General features: G+C 57.7%; 1 protein-coding gene across 1 annotated transcript in view; it reads right to left on the bottom strand.

Annotated features, from left to right (window-relative positions):
- Positions 1-1,484: 1,484 nt before the first annotated feature.
- The window catches only part of LOC118497255 (CUB and sushi domain-containing protein 1-like), a 498,451-nt gene continuing 484,921 nt past the window's right edge, over positions 1,485-15,014 (bottom strand). Inside the window, exons 4-5 of the mRNA XM_036011115.1 lie at positions 1,679-1,873; positions 1,485-1,558 (exon numbers count right to left, since the gene is read on the bottom strand). Coding sequence (XP_035867008.1) covers positions 1,485-1,558; positions 1,679-1,873 — 269 coding nt within the window. The remainder of the gene's footprint in view (positions 1,559-1,678; positions 1,874-15,014) is intronic.

The following is a 15,014-nucleotide window of genomic DNA, read 5'->3' as shown; positions in this document are numbered from 1 at the left end:
CACCGCCGGCTGGAACCGTCGGAGCACATCCCGTGTCCCAGCTCATCCCCAGACTCCTCTCCCTCGTACAAGGACGCCCGAACACGTCACCTACGTGTGAGGACTGAGTGTGTCCAAGTCACGCCTGGCCCACGATAAGTCATCAGTGCGCGCCGGCCAGCAGCGGTGGGAGTCAGTGGTGACACGCCGTTCCTGAAATAGTCACCTTCAAGGTGACCCCCTGAGGCTGCACCGTTTAACATGGGAAACCAGAAACGTGTCCCTCAAACAGCACGGGCCGACGCAGGAACATGCCGATGAGAATCGCCCACTGACACGTGGTCACTCCCAGTAAGGCTGCGCGTGTGTCTGGTCACGAGCGTGGACTAAAGTCTGGTGCGGAGAAGGGTCCGTCCCGGCGCTCTGCCTGCCTTTACCTGCTCCCCCGGCATGAAGCTGTGTGAGCTCTGCGTAAACAGTGGACCCCACTCCCTTCCCACGTGCGTCCTTGGTGGCAATCTCCCTTCGTGAAGGCGTCTTCCATGTTCCCCTCGCTGTGCGTTTTTACAGGTTCCCTGTGGTTTCATTTGTTTATTTTTTCTTTTGTTTCCCCCGCCCACGGAGATGCATCAGAAAAAACACTGCTAGGAGACACGTCTGAGGTTTAAGTGCTTACATTTTCTTCTGGGAGTTTTACGGTTTCGAGTCTCCCGTTCTACTCTGTAATCCATGTTGAGTGTGTTCTCCTGCGTGGTGTAGGAAGGCGGTCCAGCAGGGGACTGCTCTGTAGAGCACGTGACTGTCTAACCATGTGGTTGCACATCTGAGGCTAACACAGATAATACAGACTACACACTGCAATTAAAAAATAAAAAGATACAGAAAAAGTCAGGCGTGAACTTGAATCTTCACCCACTCTACCTCTGTAAACTTTACGTATATAAAAATGTGTTTCTCTGTTAAAAAGTGTCAATAATTTTTGTTTCAATGGGTTGTAAGAATTCAATAATGTGATTCAAGTAAAGTGCTTAGCACATTTACAGGCACTACACGAAGACCTTAATAAATGTTAGCGATGCTTTCATTTTTGAAACTGTAAGATGAATTTTTCTTAATAAATTCAAAATCTAAGACCCAAAGCAAGCTGTTTCTTAGAGTGTTTTGATCAGTAAAGTTAACATTACAGAAAAGGCTGAAACGCAGGGGGCGCTGGGAGCAGTCATTCCAACCTTATCCCAACGCAGACGCTGAGCACGTCATGTAACAGCACGTTCCTTCCCGACTGCTTTGTTTCAGAAGGCTAAGAGCGTTGAAAGAGCCCTTAGAACGTGAATTTTAATTATCGGGGTATTTGTCATTGTTAATGAGAAAAAGAAGAACAGCAACGATGAAATCAAGACGGACATAAAGGCGTATATTAAAACGTAGACGAGTTCAACGAGAGGCGATACATGGTGCAGCGGGTCACGGAGTCTGAGGACTAGGACAGAGGGGGACAGGTTTGGCTACTTAAGGACCATATCTACACTTGTTCTGCTGGTGGCACGGAGTGCGCCCTTTGGGAACAGGATGAGCTGGTCTGGGAAGACCCAGCGGGACGGCCCCTGTGTCACCACTGGGAAACTCGAGAGGTCAGCTCCAGAGCCAGGCACCTGGAGCAGGTGTGCGGTCCCGGGGAGTCCCCCTGCGCAGCGCCTACCTCTGCAGAACGGGGCCGGGAAGTCCCAGGACGCGCCGTTCCCCGGGCTCACGATGCAGGTCAGGATGGCGTGGCCTTCCAAGACGTAGCCGGACAGACAGCTGTACCGGATTTTGTCTCCGATGTTGAACCTTGTCCCGTGGAGGACTCCTTTCAGAATTTCCCCAGGGTTCCCGCAGGTGTGGCTCGGCAGCACTGCGGGGGGAAGAAAGAAAAGAAGGAGAAGATAAAGGACGGTTCTCTATCAACAGCACTCCATGGCACCACCCATGCCCCGCCTGTGAGGTAGTAAAACTAGTGAGTGCAGCACAGAAGCGGTTTAATGCAGCCTACAAATTGAACAGAGAAATGTGTTCGTGTTTTACACCAGCAATTCAGTACTTTGGTAAAAACATTTTTAAAGTATAAATGACGCATTCTGATGAGAGGGAAAAACACCGTTCTGCATAGATTCAGTGCCCCAGTGCAGGTTCCTTTCCTGGTGGCGAGAGTCTGCGGCCCGTGCACCCAGCGCCCTGTAACGTAGGTGACCCGAACAGGCAAGAAGCATCCATGGGCATGCACGCTGCATCGGCTCTGGACCGGCACAGCCTGGTGCTCACCACCAACCAGTGTGTCATTGAGGGTGTTTGATGGACAAACAGCAGGAAGAGTCGATGAAAGACCATTCACTCATCTATCAGCTTTCAATAAAAGTGCCCCCCCCCCATTATATCTGTAGGGTTCTGTGCGGGTCTAGTGTCCGATTCACAACTGAGTTCCAACCACCAGGTTTAACCACCAGACACTGCATTCACCTGCATTCTGGGGAGATGGCCGTGCATCCGGCCCTTCCTCACTGCCTCACGTGTCGTGCTGCTGTGATTGATTCCCTGCCTACGTCAATGGCCTTGAAACCTAATCGACACACCATCCCCACTCAGAAAACATGATTTCCAACCTAATGGATGCACGAAGGTGATAAAGAGAGAGGTGATCATCCATTGCCCCCACGTTCCTGGTTCAAATCCAGCCTGTCCCCAGTACGTCGGCTGCGATCACATAGCATTCAAACAAACGAAGGATCCCACCATTTAGAAAAGGAGTGACTTCCAAACACAGAAGCATTTCCAAGTGAATAACACTAAATTATTTTTTACCCAAACCCAATTGTTCACACGGGTACCGAGTGTAGCTGGATGTGTACGCATAATATGGTGAAATTTGTTTTGTTTGTTTGCAAGCTGAGGAAGGGACAGACCTTTCCCAGTGGAACGAGAGGGAAGCGCAGCACTCCTGAAATCATTTTATTATGCCATTAATTACGAACAAAGCCAGCTCTGTAGAAACCCAGAGAACAAAACCGTGCTACCGGTGAGACGCTGAATGTCACTGACACATCGACAAAATCACCATTTACGTAGCCAAAGTGTGTTCAGTTCTGTTTTTTAAAAAAATGATGTCCGAACATAGTCAACAAAAACCTGTTTGAGATGCGGTAGAAAACAGTTAAGTTTGGTTTACAATCATCCTTTCTTCTTTTATAAAAGGAGTCCTTTGTTCAACCCCATATTCATAATTTCTAAGTCAAGAAGTCTTATAAAAATGTCATGCATGGACATTTTAAGTGTTTTCACCTTTAACTGCCCAGGATTTCCCCAGTAGAGAGAGTTCCAGCTCTGCCTGGGGACCAGCTGCTTCTCGGGCTCAGCCAGAGCTTCGGGTCTCTGGTCCGAGGTGCGCGGCGGCTGCTGCCTTCCCATCGTGAGCCGGAGAGTGGAGAGAGGCTGGCGGGGCGGCGGGGCGGCGGGGCAGCTGGGGTGGGGGGCAGACGCATGGGGCTGGAGCCCATTGGTGCTTGTCTCCCTTGTCTGGGAGCACGTGGAATGAACAGACCCTCCCCTTTTGTAAGGGCCTGCATTCCTTTTCCTGAGCTGTTCGTAATACTTCTTACCTGGAAGCCCACCTCACTCTACTCTGTGTCCAGAGGAGTTCCCCACAGACGAGCGTTCTCAGTACACGTCTGTGACCTATCTCACAGCCTGCTCTTGGTGATCACGGCAAGGACTTGCCTTCGTAACGGCATAACCAAAGGAGCGATCTGGGGACTGAGTGAAGCCTGCAGCACCTTCCTATCCATTTTCCGATTGAAAATGGAAAGAAATGCTTTTAAAAAATTATCTGTCTTTAGTGCAGGCTGACCTGCAGAAAGCTCCTCACAGAAAAACCACGAGATACGACACAGATCACGCGTTACCGGCAGTACGTGGACCAGCATCTCACTGTGTCATCTTCGGCCTGTTTAATACGCTTAAAAAAGAGCGAAGGATAGACAATTAGTAAAATCTAACTATGCGGCGGTATTGCCAGGAAGTGGTAAATTGCACTGACTTCCAAACTTTTGAGAAGAAAATGTCATTTCTGAAAACAAGGGTCCCCCTGAGTAGGACAAGCCTTTTGTGGGGAGAAAATCCATGTCTTAAAACTCCGAACAGAGTCGCCTGCCGTGTTTGGGAACACAGACCACTGGGAAATGCAGAAAGCAGCATGACCCTGCCATCCTATGCCATGAAGCCAGGAGGGCCGTCGTGAACAGGAAACGCGGCGGAGTTTAAAACCGGTGGTGCCAACGAGCAACCAGCGAGGGCTGGGGAGTCCGCCTGGGCTGTGGCTAACGTCATACCTCAGATGGTCGTCGACCACACAGGAACCCTCCTCCAGGGGCAGCGGGGGCTCCGTCCGGGATGGCGATCAGCAGCCCCGCGCCCCCCTCTGTCCACCAAGCCCCTGCAGTGGCGGTGCGGCCATCTCTGTTTCTGGGGCCCCCTTCCTCCGCCCCCCTTCCTCCGCACACCACCCCCAGCTTCTCGGCCCAGGGAAAGGCCCCCTGCTCTGCTCCTGTCCACAGACTGGTCTTTACCTCGACATCCAGACAATTCCGTTACAATCTGAAGAACGCTGACCCCATGCTTGGCGCCTTTTGGATGGCCTCACTGCCGGCGGCCAGCAGTATCAGACGGAAGGACCGGGGTCCAAGCCTCCTCTTTGACCCCCCCCACCCCTGCCGAGGCTCTGCTCACTTACTGAAAGCGGGTCCTCGTCGGCACTCACTCCCCACGGTGTGGTGGGCGCACGGGAGGGGAGGACACAGGTGTCCTGATATCCGCTCTGCGTCACCCTGTGCTTGGGGGGCACTGCAGCCACGGCCTCTGGTCTACCCCTGACCCGCTCACGGGGTCTGGTTGGTGGGGGGGGGGGGGGGCACATGTTCATTGCTGTCTCCACCACGTCCGGAACAACGTCCAGCTCTGAGCAAGGCCTCGCTCAACACACATCGACTGAACGACCACGACAGATACTAATGGGAAGGGTGATGTGTGGTCTAGAGAGAGTGTGTGTATGATTAAGATTTACATGTTTAATAGCCGGGTGGGGACAGAGAAAATCGAAAAAGCTTTTCAAAAGACAGTGGGACAAAATCCACAGTTTGGAAACAACGAATCAGTAACAAATTATAACTTTCAGTCGAGTTTCTCCCCCCAACCCCCACATTTGGCTAAAAATGTAAACAGGCCTCCCAGGCTTAAAAAGAATTTAAGAATTTTAAAAGTAAAATGATTTAACAAATGGGGAAGCGATGAAAAATTAATGTACAAAGTTCAAAGTCACTGGTTGTTAGCAGAAAGAGATATTTATGATTTAGGCAATGCAGATTTTTCTTTTCAACCAATTTTCTTAGAAAAAAATTAAAAATTTAATGGGATCGATGTCAACAAGCAAAAAGAAATAACTTAGGATAAATGAAAATACTAATTTTCAGTAGCAAAAAGAAAACAGCAAACATGCCCACAATATTATAAAAGCAGCAGCAGCTTTATTTTTAAAGTGGCCAGAACACCCTCCGTCGTGACAACCGGATGAAAACGGGTGTAGGTCTATGTACAGATGGACGCCCAGCCGTGAGTGTTACCAACGCGCAGACTCAGTGGCTGGAAAAAGTCATTTAAAATGAATAAATCCCACCCAACTGTCATCTCTGCCGATCTCGTCTCAAGTGACACTTCTAACCCGTTGCCTGAGGCTGGGGGCTCTCCCTCTGTGTCCCCACGTTAAGTGTTTCACAAATGCGCACGGCACGGACTTGCACTCGACTGTTAGTGCCCCCCACCCTCCCCTGAAGTCACCCCCCCTCCCACCAACGCTCCCAGAAGGGGATTCTTCTCTGGGCCGGGCGGCCGCGCCCGGGGCAGGTGTGCTCGTGCGGAAGGGTTTCTGGAAGGGGATGCAGGGGGCAGGGGCAGGTCTCCAGCTGGCCTCAGGGGGCCGGGCCCGGGCGCCAGGGCTCCCGCCGCGGCTGTCATTCCGATTACATGCTCACAGCTCCTGCCTCGCTGCCGCCGACCCCGACACTCACTGGGACGGGGCGAGTGCCAGGGTCACAGCTCCGGGGCGGAACCAGGCTGTGGCCTCACAAGCCCCAGCCCGACTGCTGAGTGACGGAAGGGCTGTCGTATCCACTCCTTTTCCGGGAGAAACGGAAAACACGATACTGAAGTAAAACGTGGCGTTAATACTCATCACGAAACGGGACGAAAAGCAAGCAAACAGAAGCCCGAATTTCCCCCGAAGAGGAAGGAGCACAGCGTCTCCACGGCCGGGTCGGGAATCCGGGTCCCCAGGGTGAGCGCCACTCTCTGTGGGTCTCCCGGCAGCTCAAGGAAACAGGAGCTCGCAGACCCGCGTGGTGCTGGGCACTCGAGCCCTGCTCGCCCACGGGCGTCTGCCACAGCTGTGTCCCCGCCCCCCCCCCCTTGGTGGGAACTAGCGAGATCTGACGGTGGGGCTTTGGGGACACCACACGGAATCAGGTTTTCAGGTGCCGAAACCCGACAGCTGTTCTCCGACTGACGCAGAGAGTGGCGGTGGGTGCGGGAGATGCCGAGACGGCAGGGGTCCGTGACCAAGCGGCGAGGGTTTCCCAGTGGGTGCCAGGCCCCCGGCGCCACCCTCCTGAGTCTGTTCTCACCCGCCCGGCCGGGGAGCGGGGAGAGCACGGCTGTCTGGAGAGTCACAGGGGCAGGGCCACTGCAAGGGGAGGCGAGCCCCACGTGTGCTCAAACGGGAAAAGCCACAGCCCGGCCAGCTGCAGAGGGACCGGCGGTGTTTGCAGGAGGGACAAAACGGTGGCCGGTGCCGACAGGAAGGCCCAGAGCAGCTCAGGTGCGGGTCACACACGCGGGTCCCCGAGCCGGAGACAGCCCGCACGCCACCAGCAGACTCCTTCAATCCCCGAGCCTGCGTCTCGCCATGGGGACGGGGACACGAAGCCCCCACACAGATGGGCCTGCTGCGGGACATGAACGAGATGACGCAGACAGTGCCGTGAGCAGGGCTCTTGGAACAGAGTGCGGGCTCGCACGCATGAGTGGGCTTCAGATTCTTCCTCCGGTGCCCGAGCACCACGAAACCACCAGACAGTCATGCATGCGTAAAAAATATATATATAAAGGGATACTATTCTAACATGCACCAGCTCCTGAAAACAATAAAACCAAAGAAGCCCGTCATCACCAATAGCATCACTCCCACTGGGACGGTTAGTAAGATGGGAGCAAAGAGGGGGAGCTGGGTTCTTTCTCCGGCCACCTTGTCTGTTCTGCTCTACGGTGGTGACACACACGCCGTTGTTATGGGCTCGACCGTGTTTTCCCTGGTGTCTGCTCATCAACGCAATGCAAGTAAGTAGGAATGGGACCCCCTTTCCAGAGAAGGGGTCACTGGTACACAAAGAGGCTAGGCAGTGTCCCCATGGCCACGCAGCTGGTGGGCACTGCTGGCAGGGCTGGGCAGGGCACACCCAGCGTGTCCGTCTTCACACCACAGTAAAAACGTTTATGAAAGGGTTGTCAGCATCAAAAGGTATAATAATAAGATGCCGTCAGATCTCCAGTGTTCTCGTGAGAGCTCTGATCTAAGGCTTTGGGAGGACTGGGATATTATCTCGTGTAAATCTGAGGGCGAAAGGGTCAGCTGGTTCCTAAAAAGTACGTTTCACGCCCTGCAGGGGATTTGCAGGACGGGAGAGAGGCATCGGGAGAGACGGGGCGACGAAGTTAACATCAGCCACAAGGCCAGCTGGCAGAAGGGTTGGAAATCTGCAGACCAGATTTCCCCAAGATTCTGAACGGCAGCCTCGGGCACGGCCAGCTTGGAGAAGTGGGGAGTCACACTTGCGGGGGGCAAAATGGTTTTGACGGTGGGACGGGACCCTGGGGGGGAGGGTAAGCAGCGCAGTCGCGGCCGGCGGGGAGCCCCGCGGCCTTGCACACCCCCCGCTGCCGCTGATCCTTCCGTGGACTTGGCTCTGCGTGTCGGCGGCGGACTTGGCCGTGACCGTGCGGAGCCGTGCGGGGCAGCTGGCCTCCGCCGGCTCAGACACCACAGGCATGACTCCAGGCGCGAGCTGATGGCCAAACGGCCACAGGAACAGGAGGCGAGGCACCGGGGGGCGGCCGAGGCTTGGAAAGCGCAGCCTGGGGAGGAACTGAGAGACGGTGCCGGGGGGTGGGGCGGGGAGAGAGCGGGCCCACACGGCCGAGACCGCCCCGACACGCGGGGACGCAGTTCATGGGAAACAACTCGTCTCCGTGAGTGCGTCCTGGAGCGAACGAGACGAGACGAGAGCTGAGGACCGGAAGGCCTGCCCGGACCCCGCCAGCTCGGAGTGTGTCCGTGGGGTCAATGTAAAACTTTATAAAAGAGACCGAGAGCCCAGATTTACATCTCCTGGCGCACGAGAATTTAGTGGGGGGGGGGGGGGGGCGGAGGGATCTGTAAGTAAAACAGGAAAATGGCTGAACAGTGGAGAGCGAGAGCGAACGGGGAGCCCGGGAGCTGGCTGAGAGGACACGCAGAAGCGGGGGTGCGGCGACGTCACAGGCAGACGACCCCCCACCCCCGTGTGAGGGGTGCCCCCCCCGGGACGGGCGCAGCAATGGGGACGGCCCAGGCGAGCTGCCCGGGCAGTGAAGGTGCCCGCACCCGCGTGGCCTCAGGGACACCTGCCCGGCCGTGCGGTGGGCTGTGGGCTCCGCCGGGAGTGGTGGGCGGGTTGGCCGTGGAGTTCTTTGTGGCCCCCTTCCCCCCTTCTCTTCAGACGTGAACTCCCGGCTCGACAAACCGGTGTCCAGTTGACTGCCTGGTCTCGGTGTTTGTAAAAAGAGAGAAGGGGAAAGTGTTTCTAAAATCTGAAGGGGAGGGTTAAACACCCCAAGGAGAGCCCCCTGGAGGGCAGCGCACCGACCAGAACCAGGGAGCAGGGACCCCGCAGAAGGGCCCGGCCCCGCCCTGAGCCCAGCGTGCTGCAGGCCCTCCCTCCGAGGCCCGGGCGCCGGGCTCCTGCTCCCCGGGGCCGCGTCAGCCTCGCGGCCGCCTCCTAGGAACCAGATGGGACTTCAGGGCCGTGCACACGGAACTGCTCCTTAACCGGGGACAGGGAGCTCGGCACCACTGCTGGGTGGAAACCAGGTGCCGGGCCAGATACAACAGGGTGGAGGCCGGGTTCGGCCCACGGGCCGTGTGTTTGCCGCCTGTGCTCTACGGCACGGCCTTCCGGTCCAGAGGCTGGCACCATCCAGGAAACACTTCTAAACTCTTTCCTCATCAGGGCCGATGTGGCAAATCAGGTTAAAAAATAAAATAAAAATAAAATAAACAAACAAAAGAACCCACTCACGATCATCCTCTTTCTCCCGGCCACGTCGAAGTATCGGGAAGTGGGTCTACCCTCCCGCGTTAGGAAAGTTCAAACACGTCCAGCTGAAGACAAGGAGGCCCTGGAAGCACTGGCCACCAGGCGGCGTCGGGACCTGGCCCCTGAGAGCGGCTCACAGACGGGCTTCCCCGAGGTGCCCGGCACCTCCCCTGGCCCCACCCTCCGAGACTCTTGACCCTCGAGGGGCGCAGCCCTCTGGGGGCAGGACGGGGGCTCTGGGAGGTCCGGCCACGTGCCCTGTGACGAGACCATGGGTGGGTTGAGCCCTGGGAACATGGGTCCGCCCAGGTCTCAGTCTCCCCTCCAGGGCCGGCCCCTGGGGAGGGCCTCCTCACACGGAGATCCGGGTGCGGAAGTCCCCAGCCTTGGGACGGGCCGGGGACAGGGAGGGGAGGGGGAGTGGACAGAGGCCGTGGACGGTGGCCATGGCAGAAGCCCCAGCCTTCTGCAGGGGTGCTGGGCTCATGGTGGCCCCTGGGTAGTCCCAACTTAGAGAGGCCACAGCCTCTCGAGCAGCACGGCCCCCTTGTCAGATGCCTGGACCGATGTCCCCGTAGACATGGTCACTCCCCCTGACCACGGAGGTCCCTGCAGAAGGTGTCAGGTGAGTGGACCCTGCGTGAGCTGATCTCTTTTTCTCTTTCTCTCCATGGGATCTGAGATCACTCCCATTGGCCATCGAGTTCACGCACTGTTTAGTTTGATTTCCCGGGTAACGACTCCACCATTGTGCCCAAGCCTGCAGGTTTACAGGAAACGCTGTCGTGAAAAACCTCTGCACTCCGAGTGCCGGGGAGGGGTAACAGAAAGGCGGTGGGCAGTGGGGGGAGTGGGGGCCTTTCTGTGCGACACCCGCCACTGTCCCTGTGGCCTGGCTGTGGCCACGCGGAGGGCTGGAGCGGGGTGCCCCGCTTCTCCCCTGGGATTAGAAGCAGCAGGGGCGACGAGAACCCTCACTTCTCCCAGCTGTGCCTGAGGAAGAAGGTCCTGGCTGGGCTGGGCTGGGCTGGGCTGGCCGGGCACGAAGAGCGTCAGCCGTGTGTGACGGGAGGTGTTCCCAGGACGCTGTCGTCCAATCTGCCAGGGAATCTGCCCCTCCTGGCCGATCTCTGGGTGGCGGTAACAGCTGGGGCCCGGGCAGAGCTGCAGAGGTGAGGGCCCCACCGGGCCCGAGGGCCCCGGGCCCCAGGCAGCAGTGTCGGGCACCCAGCACCCTCAGCCAGCACGTCCTCAGATGAGCCAGACCCAAGAGCATCCTCGCTCCTAGTGGGGACCGGGTCAAGGGCAGACGGCCTCCAGGAAGCGCATGCAAGCAGCAGCACCTTTGAAGAGGGGACCCAGGACTCGAGCCGCCTCCGTGAGGTCCAAAGACTGAACAAAACAGGCCTCACGCGCGGCCTGATCTGCACAGAGACTCGGCCGCTCACGGGAGGCGACTTCCAGGCGCCCTGAGCGACGGCTCCCTGGCGTCTGCACCCCACTTCCCTTCATGGGGTGCGCTCTGCTCACTCCGCTGGGTTTTCAAACAATTGGGACATTTAGCCTGTACTCAGGTACACACACACACACACACACACACTCTACTCACACACGTGTGTATGTCTTAGCAATCGCATGGGAAAATGCACACATGAGTAATTCAGACCCATGTGTTAGATTCCTGTACGGGGAAGTGTGTATCATTCCACAAAACGGTTCGATACCTTTATTTAGATGTATAACTGACGTTACCTTTAACGTCACTTCTGATTTTCAGGCATATTTGTATAGAAAATGATAAAAGGAGTTTAACAATTTATAAAAGTCACGCGGCGTTATCTTTTTTCTAATTAATAGGTTCTCGGCTACCACTCCGCCCGTCCTGATTCCATTTTTCTTCTCGGGGCTGGCGGCTACCTTCTAAAAATAGTCTTGAGTTAAAGTTACGGCCACAAGTGGTGTAAGTTTACCAGGCGTGGGCCTATCGCTAATTTATGATTTTTGTTTTCATTTGAACCTAAAAGCCTTTCCTGTGATTGAATGCACACAAGTAGCTCAAGCTTCATTAAAAAGAGAGAGTCCTTTGCAAACGGCACAACATGCTTCTCTGTCATGTACCAGCAAAGCAGACAATTTGTAGACTCCGCTTGTTCTAATTCTCGAAGACCGACTGTTGACGCTAAACAAATCTCCCGTAGCAAGGAACGTGGGTACGTAGAAAATTGATTTATAAGATGAAGGTTATTTCTGTTTTGTTCAAAAATCTTCCTCTATATGTGTGTGGATGTGTGTGTATATATATTCATCTATATATATTTAAACTTCTCAGCTCTCAGGCCGGGGAGGAGGCGAGCAGCTCTACCTGTGGGACATTTCCCGCGCTGCGTCACTGGATTCTGATGGGATCCTGCAGCTGCAGCGACAGCAACGAGGAGGAGGGGAGAAGGGGTCGGCCCGAGAGGGCGGCTGCTGGCCAGCCCTGCCTCGTCCCGCGAAGACCCCGTGCCGTCCCCTCATGCGGGGACCCCCCCCCCCATGGGTCTTGTTTGGCTCTAGAGCTGACAAACAGAGGAACACCTGGGGTCCACGGAAACAGAGTTAAATGTCCTTTAATCTAGAAGTCCCTACGCTTTGAGGACGGACTCTCGGACCCTGGCCGCAGCTGCAGCCCCCGCTCACGTGAGGGCCTGTGCCTGCGTCTGTACTGTGGCCTCCTGGTGGGACACAGGGGGCCTGCCCGCTGCCCGCTGCCCGTTGCCCACTGCCCGCTGCTCGGCAGCAATCGGGTCGCGGTTCACCCCGTAGCTAACGTCCATCAGAGACAACCTGGACAGCGGCGCCGGGCACCAGGCATGGAAGTGAGGAGGCCAGAGAGACCCAGGCTGGCACGCTCTGCGCACGGTGGGGTCCTCGGTCCACAGCCCTCGGGAACGGCCCTTCCCGTGCTCTCAGAACGATCTTGCACGTGCGGGAACCATTCCGGGGAAACATCCCCAGATGTCATCACTAGCTCAAGTCCAGTTGCCTTTTCCCAGTGTTCGCCTGACGCCCCTTTCTGTGTCGTGACCCCCCCCAGGACGCCCCGGTGCGTTGTCAGTCACCCCTCTGCTGGCGTCTCCTGGCCGTGAGTGTTTCCTGGACGCCTGGTGTTTGGAGGTCTGGGTGGCCTGAGTGGGGCTGTCGGGTGTTTTACAGAGTGACTGGACTTTGTGTGGCGTTCTCCTGTTGGTGGAGCGAGGCCACGGGCGGGGGGCTGGGGGGGTGGGGGGGGTGGGGAGGCGGACTGCAGACACGGAGGGCCGTGCTCAGCACAGCACCGCGAGGGGACAGGTCACCAGTGGGAAAGGGCTCCGGGGGTGACGACTCAGGGAGTGCGTGCCAGGCGTCCCCACTGTGCGGTGGCTCTTCCTCCTTCTTTCTGTCCTGTCCCCTTGGGAAGGAAGCAACTGCGGGCGGCCGCACGTAAGGGGTGTGAGGACATGTCTCCATTCAGTCGTCTTCTGTGTCCCTTTGGCGTGCCTTCATCACTGTGGCCATCTCCCTTTCTTCCCCTTCCCCCTTCCCTCCCTCCCTCCCTCCCTCCTTCCCTCCCTCCCTCCTCCCTTCCTTCCTCCCTCCCTCCCTCCTTCCTTCCTTCCTTCCTTGGGCACTTGCCAACTTTCAGGACAACAAGGTGAGCCCGGCTCATGTTGTAGGTATTTCTCGCCCCATGTGGAACCAGCCACGTCCCCGAGGACCCCTGGTTCCTCTTGTTGGGTGACAGCATTAGCAGCCGAGGCCTGGAAGCTGGGTGTGCCCGTGGCTCCCGGGGGCCGTTGCCTCCCAGGAGTCGCAGATAACAGAGCCGGGAGGACGTCCGTGTGTCCGCCACCTTCAGCGAGCAGGTGCATCTCTAGGTGTTTCTGTAGGTGGGCGTCGGCACCGTGAACCGAACGGGAGCTCAGGGCGTCTCCAACTCCAGCCCAAAACCACTCCCTCGGTCACGGCAGGCTCCTCTCCCTGCTCACCTGTCACCTCCTGCTTGTCCAGGGACAGACCTGGCTCCCAGCACTGCCACGGTCCACCCGTGTTTCCTTCCCGCTCACGCGCAGCGTGGTCCCCGCACAGCCGACGGGACCCCCGTGGGGGGAACAAACAGCTCGTCAGCCGGAGCGCAGAGCCTTTGTAGGGTCCTGCGCCCCGAGAGTCTCACAGACGCTGCTCCTTCTGGACTCAGGCAGAACCGCGCCTCCTCCCCAGCCCCTTCTCGGCACGTCTTTGGCTGTGACCTTGAATTCACGCCACCCCATCTTCCCTAATCCACGGTGACAGCCCCTTCGGCGCTCCTCTCCTGATCCTCTTCCTGTGCACTTGGCCGTGTGCTTCCTGCAGGGCCTGGGGGAGGGGGCGGGGGGGACGTTGCACAGCTCAAGTCCGGTCGGGCGGGCGCTTCCCCGGTGAGAACGCCGCGGTCCTCCTGGTGCATCTGGAATGCACACCACACCCCTCACACTCCTTACAGGGGGTGCAGTGCCGCGTGGCTTTTACCGCCGACCCTTCCCCGAACGCCGTCCCAGGGAGGTCCCGGGGCCTCAGCCGCACAGGCTGCCTCCAGGGCCCTTGCAGACCACACGGAGCCGCCCACCCCACCCGCCACCACCTGGCCCCCTCAGCTCGGATGACGCCCGTCTGCACGCCCCCCTAGACGGCAGCCTGACTACCTACGGCTCGCGTCTCAGGCCCACTGTCTCGCCTCTCAGATGCCTCTGCTGCTCAGCTGACCTGAAATAACTCCCTCCCTGCCTTCTGGCACTTTCTGCCACGTCACGGTACGGTTTCTCTCTGGTGCTGTTCCTATTTTGAGTCCTTCTGTGGGCCGGCTAATGGCTGCCCTCCCCCTGGAACGCAGCTGGCAGGGAGCAGGGGTGCAGCTCTGACTCATCCCCCCTCCCCCCCCAGCAGCTGCCGTGGAGCTTCATGTGGGGCACAGGCCCCGGAACCTGCCTGACAGGGAAAGGGCCCACGGAGGAACGCACGGATGGACGCACACAGGGGCCCTGGGTCGGGAAGCCTGAGCTCCCCAGCTGTGGAGTTCAGAGACTTTACCTGAAATGCCCAATTGTAACACGCCTTTCGGGAAAGGCCCCACCTCCCACAGAGAGTCACTAACAGCCCAGGACTCGATGGCAGCCCGCCTTTCCGGGAGTCCTCAGCCGATGTGCACCACATCAGCAGGCAGCTCTCATGATCTGGGGGGGGGAGGGGGGGAGAAAGATGGACGTGGAGGGAAGGACATGAGCCACGCTGGAGTTGGGGACCTGCAGAACCCCCGCCCCCACCCAGCAGGGGTTGGAGCACGAGGGCCTGAGTCCTGGCGTCTTACCGAGAGGGAGGGAGAGTGAGGGGAGCAGACAAGGGGGAGAAGGAGCAGCGGGCGGGGGTCCTGCGGAGAGGCCATGCAGAGAGCTGCCGGCCCCCCGCGGGGAGAGCCTCGTGCGGACCGCAGCGCCTCCGGAGACGGCCCCGCGGCTTCAAAGGCTGCACGGAGACTCGTCTGCCTCCGAGCGTCAGACACGACAAGGCACGGTCAGCCCGTGGATGCCGTTTCTTGAAACAGCCGAGGGC

Source organism: Phyllostomus discolor, chromosome 11 (assembly GCF_004126475.2).
Source record: "Phyllostomus discolor isolate MPI-MPIP mPhyDis1 chromosome 11, mPhyDis1.pri.v3, whole genome shotgun sequence".
NCBI classification, from domain to species: Eukaryota; Metazoa; Chordata; class Mammalia; order Chiroptera; family Phyllostomidae; genus Phyllostomus; species Phyllostomus discolor.
This window is presented reverse-complemented; position numbering and strand designations above follow the sequence as displayed.